Below are 7,616 nucleotides of genomic sequence, written 5' to 3' on the forward strand. Positions count from 1 at the left end.
TTTATACTAGAAATATTTTAGAGTTTATGCTTAAAGTGATATCTTATAACGTTATATGTTTCATAAAATACAAATTGATTCATTGTAAATTTGTCATGTTGGTAAAAGAGTCTTTATTAAATATTAATCATAACTTATAGCATGAATTATTAAATATTAATTAAGAAAATATTTTATTTAAAATAAGATTATACGTAATAGTTCTTTAATAAATATTTTTGTCATTTGATATGCAAACTAGCGTGTTATAGACTTTTCGATAAACTATAGTTACCTTTTGACGAGGTTTAGGTTGAAAATTATGTCTAATAGGAGGTTAGGGGTGTTTGTTATTATTTATTTGAAGTGTTTATTGATTTATTACGATTTAACATATTTTAAAGTTTTTGATAAATTATTTTTCATAAGAAGTTTAAGTGTTTGTATATGAAGATTTTATAAGCACTTATTGATTTAAATAAAGAATTTTTGATAAATTATTTTCACTTTTACTTATTGACTTATTTAAGGAGTCTTTAATAATTTAATTTCTAGCTATACATATAAACACCGATTGACAAACACTAAAAATCAATTTATCAATTTATTTCATTTTAATATCAAATAAGGTAAACTAAACATTTAAAAAAACAATTGTTAAGCCAACCTCTTATGCTAACAATGATAAAATAATAAAAACATGTAAGCAAAACTGAAGTAACTAAATTCAAATAATAAAATTTACAAAATTTAAAATAATTTGGACATATTTTAAAGATGAAAATTTTCATAAAAATTACTAAGTTTACATAAAAATTCCATTTTGACATTTTATCATTTTTTATCAATTAAAATGGACAAATAGACAAATTAAATACATAACAAAATATATTCTTTTATCAATTTTATAATAAATATATTTCAGAGTTTATGCTTAACGTTATATGGTTCATAAAATACAAATTAAATCATTGTAAATTAGACATGTTGGTAAAAGTGTCTTTAGTCAATCATAAATATATATATATATATATATATATATATATATATATATATATATATATATATATATATATATATATATATATAAACCATATGGTTTGTATAAATACAATGTTTTTTACATTCGAACCACAATGTTATATATAAATATATATTACTTATTTTTCACACACTATTTTGTTATATGACGTTCACATTACATGATAACGGAGTAACACGAAACCATATTGATCAAGGTCAAGGTCAGGGTAAAACTCTCTTCAGGTTTTACATTAATGGCGAGAGAAAATACTGAAGGCTGGCATCAAGTTCAAAGAAGAAGAAGGTATGGAAAGGAATATGAAATCAACAGGAAGCTGACACTTTCTACTTCCAAGATTTCCCAATGGATTGGGACAAAGCAGTGTTATGGGGAACCTTTAGCAGATATGGGATGGTTGTTGATGTGTACATTGCCAAGAAGCTGAATAGGCTCAAGAAGAGGTTTGGCTTTGCTCTTGCGAGTCCAAGATGTGTCAGCATTTGAAAAACGTTTAAATGGGATCTACATTGGAGCACAACAGATCAGTGTTAACATAGCAAAGTTTGATAGGCAATAAGCAAGAACTAAGTCACAAAACCCACCCTACTAGACCAGTAAACTCAAGTGTAGATGCATAGAAAATGTATAAAACCTTTGCTGATGTTGTAAGAGGTACAAAACCTGGACATACAGAGGTGGTCGAAGGAAATGAGTGAATGAAAGAGCAGAAGAATGAAAGAAATTGAAAGAAAAAGTGATCAAACTGCTATCATTAGCGGAGTCAAGAGATTACATGCAGACCACTCTGGTGGGGGAAGTAGAAAGCTTCCAAGCACTTATGAACGTGAAAGCCTTTCAAGAGGTTGAGGGCTGCCCAATGATCTTCATACGATACCTTGGGGGATTAAAAACGTTACTTGAATTTACTGATGTAAAAGAGAAAGAGGAATTCATCAATAAAGGAAAAGAGATCTGGAAGCCATGGTTCAGAAAATTAGATCCTTGGTCAATAGGATGAAATTTCAATGATCAGATTGCATCACTAATTATACAGGGGGTTCCTCAATATGCTTGGTGAGAAGAAGCTTTTAGTATCATCGCTAGCACTTAGGGAAAGGTAGTTATTCCAGAGGAATGCATCACCGATTCTCCTAATCTTGCTTTTGGGAGGGTTGGAATAATCACATCTCATCAACACCACAGTTACAATAATGGTGGATGGTAGGCCATACGTGATCAAAATCATTGAAGATTTGTTTGAATCCCTTAAACTCAGTCCTATTCTAGCATCCAAAGACTATTACCCGAATATGGTATGGTGGAACGAAGGTGATACATGAGATAATATCAGTAGCAATGGTGAAAGTGCAATTCGATCGGATAATGAAGAAGCTACGCCGGTAACATCTCTGGTGAGTACCGCCTGGAGACACCATAGTGATGATCAGAAAAATTACCAGGAAGACGAAGAGACCCACGTTAGTAATTCATTCCCTGTTCCCGAGAAAGTGGCACACATTCTTAATGTTGAAGACCGTTGGAGAGAATATGAAGCGACACAACCGATAATCCTAGGGCGTACATATCCAGGGGCGTCCTCACCTTTGGGCCAAAATAGAAGTTGGGATAGAAACTCACCAATAAAAGAGAATTCTCGAGCCAGGCCCACCAAATCGTTGAACCATAATCACGTTCCTTCTCGTTCTAATTCACCCCTCCAGTCTTAAAATTCTGGCGATGGCTCTAGAACGCTCTCAGCTGCCTAGCAAAAAAAATCCCCCCCTTTCTCCTTCTTCACAGAACTCTTTTTCTAGCCCATGTGAGGATGGTCCAAATGAGGTGAGGCTGTTTCAAACTCAATCAAGAGATTCGAAATCCACTACCTTGGAGATAGTTAAGATAATTGAGGTGGGGGAAAAACTAGGTTTCTAGGTTAGAAATAGTGCGGAGCAACTCAAGCAAATGATCAAGGCACGGGGAGTCACAATTGTGGATCAATGAATATCTTCTCAAACAATATACGTGGAACCGGGTGTGAAGTACAAAGGGGTTGGCTAAAAGATTATCGACAACAAAACCATTCCTTTTTTGTAGGGCTCCAAGAAATGAAATCAAAGGAAGTTAAGGGGAGTCTAGATAAACAAATTTGGGGATCGTCTAATTTCCAATGTGAAGTAGTTGACCCAGTGGGATGTGACATCCCCAAAATCTCGTCCAGATTAGACCGATTTTCATTTATGCTTTTAAAATAAATTCAGAGTAAGTCCTTTTGATTTGAAAGAGTTGCGGAATTTGTTCCCAAAAACAAAACATGATAAAACAATGTTTACCAAAGCATTTCATAAAAGAAATGTATTTTTCATTATATAATCACAACTCGGGGTGTCATGTTCCGATATAGACCAATAATCATAAACGATAACATTACAAGTCATTCAACAAATATTTACATATAAAGACTTGTAAACAAAACAACTTGATGGTTCATCCATCTTACGCCATTGCGCCACTTCCTGTAATACAAATAAAATTGAGTGGGTCAGGCTTGAGAGCCTAGTGAGCATATAGGGTTTTCAACCCACAATAAATAATTAAATTAATTATTATCAACGAACAATAACCCAGTTACCCATTCCCGTTATTCTCACTTTATGTCCCTAAAATAACTAACACAAGGGACCTAATCTAAGAATATTTTCATCGGGGTGACAACACATGCTGCGGGGGTTCCTCAGCAATATAAGTCAAATAAGGCAACCATGAGGGGGGATGGAATACAACGAATGAACACCCAAGTTCATTAACACCTACAGGTTACGAGCCTGCTAGCGTTCCACTAGACTGTCTAGAAAATTCTGTGGTCATCATCTAAATTCCGCTAGATGACTGGATCAAAACAACAACGAGGCCTCTCATCTGTTTATTACACACCAACTATCTACCCATGTTCTACCCAACATATTTGTAGATAAAACATACATTTTTATACATATTTTCAAAACCTATATAGCATGCTTGATCAATACATTTTCCATATAACAGATGAGGCACACACACATAACACGTATTTCATATAGAAATAATCAGATCTGTAAGATAGAAGAAAGTGAATATACATTCACACACATAACACGTATCTTGTATAAAATACTTCATAATTATACGTTAGGAGAAAGTAACAAGGAACTCACACGTATAAACAACAATATACTTAATACACTCAAACCATACTTGTATTATTATTGCGTTTATGAAAGGTAGTATACACTCACCTGATCAGAAGATGATCGGACAGCACTATGACTTGCAAAAGTAGTAATCCTCAGCAGATCTGGAAGATCTCTACAAAAATCGAACTTCTCACGGGCAGAGCTTCGGCTCAGAAACCGCACTTCTCGGGATCTTCGGGATCTCGGGACTTGCTTCGGGACTCGGGAATATTACCGGGGCTTCGGGGTGGCTTCAGGGGTAAAAACGCAGAGCTTCGACACGAATCGGAGGAGAAATGAGCAACTATGCCCGAACCCCTCGCATCCTATTTATAGAAGGCTGGAACCTCCTCGTACGCGGCTCCGAAGTCGTCACTGCATGCGTCATCCGAAGTGTCGACACTTCTTGCTGTATGCGGGGCGTACTCGAGTACGTGGGGCGTACTCCGGATGAGTCCGGTGACTCGTCTTCGGATAAGGCCGGATTTAATAATTAAATTTAATTATTAATTATTTAATAAATTCAAAAATTCATATCTTCTTCATACGAACTCCGTTTTTGACGTTCTTTATATCCACGCGAAGGTGAGACTACGCTCTATAACTTTCGTTTAGACTCCGTCGGCTAATTTTGACTTTATTTTTATTATTTATTTTTAATAGGCCGGGACATAAAATTTCGTTATAAATTCATAACTTCTTCGTTTGACGTCCGTTCTTGCCTAACTTTTTATCGCTTTGATACTAACAACGAGATCTTCGATTCTCGTTTAGATCACTAAGGCTAAATATCGCTCTAAGGTAAATTTCACTTTTTACATCATTCAGCGTTGCCGGTTCTGTCGCGAAACTTCGACAGGTCATAACTTCCTTGTTATAACTCGGATTTCGGCATTCTTTATATCTTCGGAAACCTTGTTTCAACTACTAGAACATTATCTAAAGATATCAAGTTTATTTTACACTTAAATTTTGACACTTATTTTTATTCTTAATTAATCAAACCACATAATTAAGCAATTAAGCACAAAACACATAATACTCAAATAATACATTTATATTATTTCAAAACGGGTTACAAAGGTTAACCTAGACCATTACATTGCTAAAAATGGCAAGCCCAGAAACACAGGCGTTACATGGGATTTTCAGGAGGAATTGCTTCTCTTTGGGACCCCACTCTATTCAGAGCTTCAGATGCTATAAAAGGTGTTGGCTTCCTTGCTATTAAAGGGTTGTGGTTAAAGTTAAAGAAGAAATGTGGTTTTATTAATGTTTATGCCTCACATTAGCCTAACGAAAAGAAGATCCTATGGAATAGACTACATGATCTTATTACATCTGATCCTCAATGTATGTGGTTTGTGTTTGGCGACTTTAATGCGGTCCGTTTTCCTGAGGAAAGGATTGGGTCAGTTTTTTGCCCAAACGGAGCATATTTCTTCAATAATTTCATATACTCTGCTGGCCTGTTGGAAATTAAGATGGGTGGTCGTCGTTTTACTTATATGAGTTCAAAGGGTGATAAACATAGCAAGTTATACAGATATTTGGTTTCCAAAAATGTTACTGATATTGGACCCTACCTGAATGTTATCACATTGCCACAAATTCATTCAGATCATTATGTTATCATTCTCTCTTCAAATCAATTAGATTTTGGACCGCATCCATTCAGGTTCTATAACTCATGGCTAAAAGAGCTTGGTTTTGAAGAGGTACTTAGGGATGGATGGACCATTCATGAAAAATCGGGTAGATGTCTATGGTTATCTCCACTCTCTCTTGTCGCTGAAAAACTGAAAAACTTGAAGGAACACATTAAAAAATGGAGGAAAGAACTCAAAGAGAAAAACAGAAAAGAAATTGAGGAGGTCACCAACAAAATCAATTCCATTGATTTACAGGCTGAGGAGGGTAATGTAAATGATGAATTAATAAAGATCCGTCAATACGCATATCAAAAAATTATGGAATTTAAAGCAAGTCGCATTGAGGATCTAAAACAAAAGTCAAGAACGAGGTGGGCACTAGAGGGAAACGAGAACATCAACTTTTTTCATGGGCTGGTCAATAAACACCAAAGATCACAGAGAATAAATGGTCTAAACTCTAAAAGATAATGGGTTTTGGATTAGTGATCCTGAACAGATTAAGCAAGTGGCGGTCAAGCACTTCAATGAAAGATTCAGTGAACCAATTCGATCAAGACCTAAATTTATCAGCCTAAATTCAGGAAATTACCTCCTAAAACGGCTATGCTTCTGGAGGAACTGTTCACTTTAGATGTGATCAAGTCGACTATATGTGCTTGTGGTTCGGATCGGGCACCTGGACCAGATGGATTCTCTTTTGCAGTGTTAAAGAGGCATTGGGATGTGATTAGAAGTGATTTCTATTTTGCTTTGAAGCTACCGGATATATTGAGAAAGGATGCAATTCATCTTTTATCTCACTTATCCCCAAGATACAAGACCCAATTACTATAAGTGATTTTCGTCCTATTAGTTTAATCGGTTGCTTATACAAAACAATCTCTAAGATTCTGGCTGAAAGGTTAAAGATGGTGGTTCATCTGGTTGTTAGTTTCGTGCAAACTGCTTTTATCAAAAAGCATTTTATCCCTGATGGCCCTTTGATATTAAATGAAGTGATAGCGCAGTTGAGGAAAAGTAAGAAGAAAGCTTTTGTTTTTAAAGTCAATTTTGAGAAGGCATTCGACAGCCTAAGTTGGGAATATCTAGATTCAATATTACAACAGATGGATTTCGGAGCTAAATGGCAAGCATGGATTCATGGGTGGCTATTGTCAACAAGGGCATCTGTTCTCATCAATGGGGCTGCAACGACTGAATTTGGAATGGAGCGTGGGATCAGACAAGGTGACCCGCTATCTCCATTCCTATATATCATAGTTGCTGAAGGATTACATATTGCTATAGAGATGGCAAACTAATAAGGAATCTTTGAAGGTATCCAGTTTCCCTAGCAAGGTTCGATCATTTCACATATTCAGTATGTTGATGATACTATTTTCATGGGTTCGTGGTCAATTGAAAATACAAATAATTTGATTAGAATTCTAAGATGTTTTGAATTATCATCGGGTCTCAAGGTGAATATGTCTAAAAGTAAACTATTTGGATTTGGTACCCAAAATTGCGAATTGGAGCTGGTGGCACGGAGCCTCAATTGTTCGATTGGTTCCCTGTCATTCATATATCTAGGATTGCCAGTTGGGGCTTCTATGGCAAGAGCAGTACACTAGAATCCTATCATAGAAAAATTCCAAGCAAGATTATCAAAATGGAAGGCATCTACTTTGTCGTTCGGTGGGCGTTAATGCTATGTAAAGCAGTATTGAGCAGCCTGAGTTCCTTTTATTTTTCACTATATAAAGCTCC

At 35.6% G+C, this 7,616-nt stretch overlaps 2 protein-coding genes across 2 annotated transcripts; both read left to right on the forward strand.

Annotated features, from left to right (window-relative positions):
• The first annotated feature begins 5,696 nt into the window (after positions 1-5,696).
• LOC145046342 (uncharacterized) lies at positions 5,697-6,701 on the forward strand. The gene is made up of 2 exons (XM_078994625.1): positions 5,697-6,281; positions 6,438-6,701. Exons 1-2 carry the CDS (start codon positions 5,697-5,699, stop codon positions 6,699-6,701), a joined length of 849 nt encoding a protein of 282 aa, XP_078850751.1.
• Positions 6,702-6,775: 74 nt separating this feature from the next.
• Positions 6,776-7,168, forward strand: LOC145046343 (secreted RxLR effector protein 78-like). Its single transcript, XM_078994626.1, has one exon. It carries the CDS (start codon positions 6,776-6,778, stop codon positions 7,166-7,168), a length of 393 nt encoding a protein of 130 aa, XP_078850752.1.
• Positions 7,169-7,616: the final 448 nt, after the last annotated feature.

The sequence above is a fragment of the Lactuca saligna genome, chromosome 5 (genome assembly GCF_052625555.1).
Source record: "Lactuca saligna cultivar CGN05327 chromosome 5, ASM5262555v1, whole genome shotgun sequence".
NCBI classification, from domain to species: domain Eukaryota; kingdom Viridiplantae; phylum Streptophyta; class Magnoliopsida; order Asterales; family Asteraceae; genus Lactuca; species Lactuca saligna.

Bases quoted from the DNA above. Each gene is read 5' to 3' on its own strand.
- LOC145046343 (XM_078994626.1), top strand. From the start codon at position 6,776: ATGGTGGTTCATCTGGTTGTTAGTTTCGTGCAAACTGCTTTTATCAAA.
- LOC145046342 (XM_078994625.1), top strand. From the start codon at position 5,697: ATGGGTGGTCGTCGTTTTACTTATATGAGTTCAAAGGGTGATAAACAT. The intron at 6,282-6,437 runs GTCAATAAACAC...TAAATTTATCAG, and splicing joins TCAACTTTTTTCATGGGCTG to CCTAAATTCAGGAAATTACC.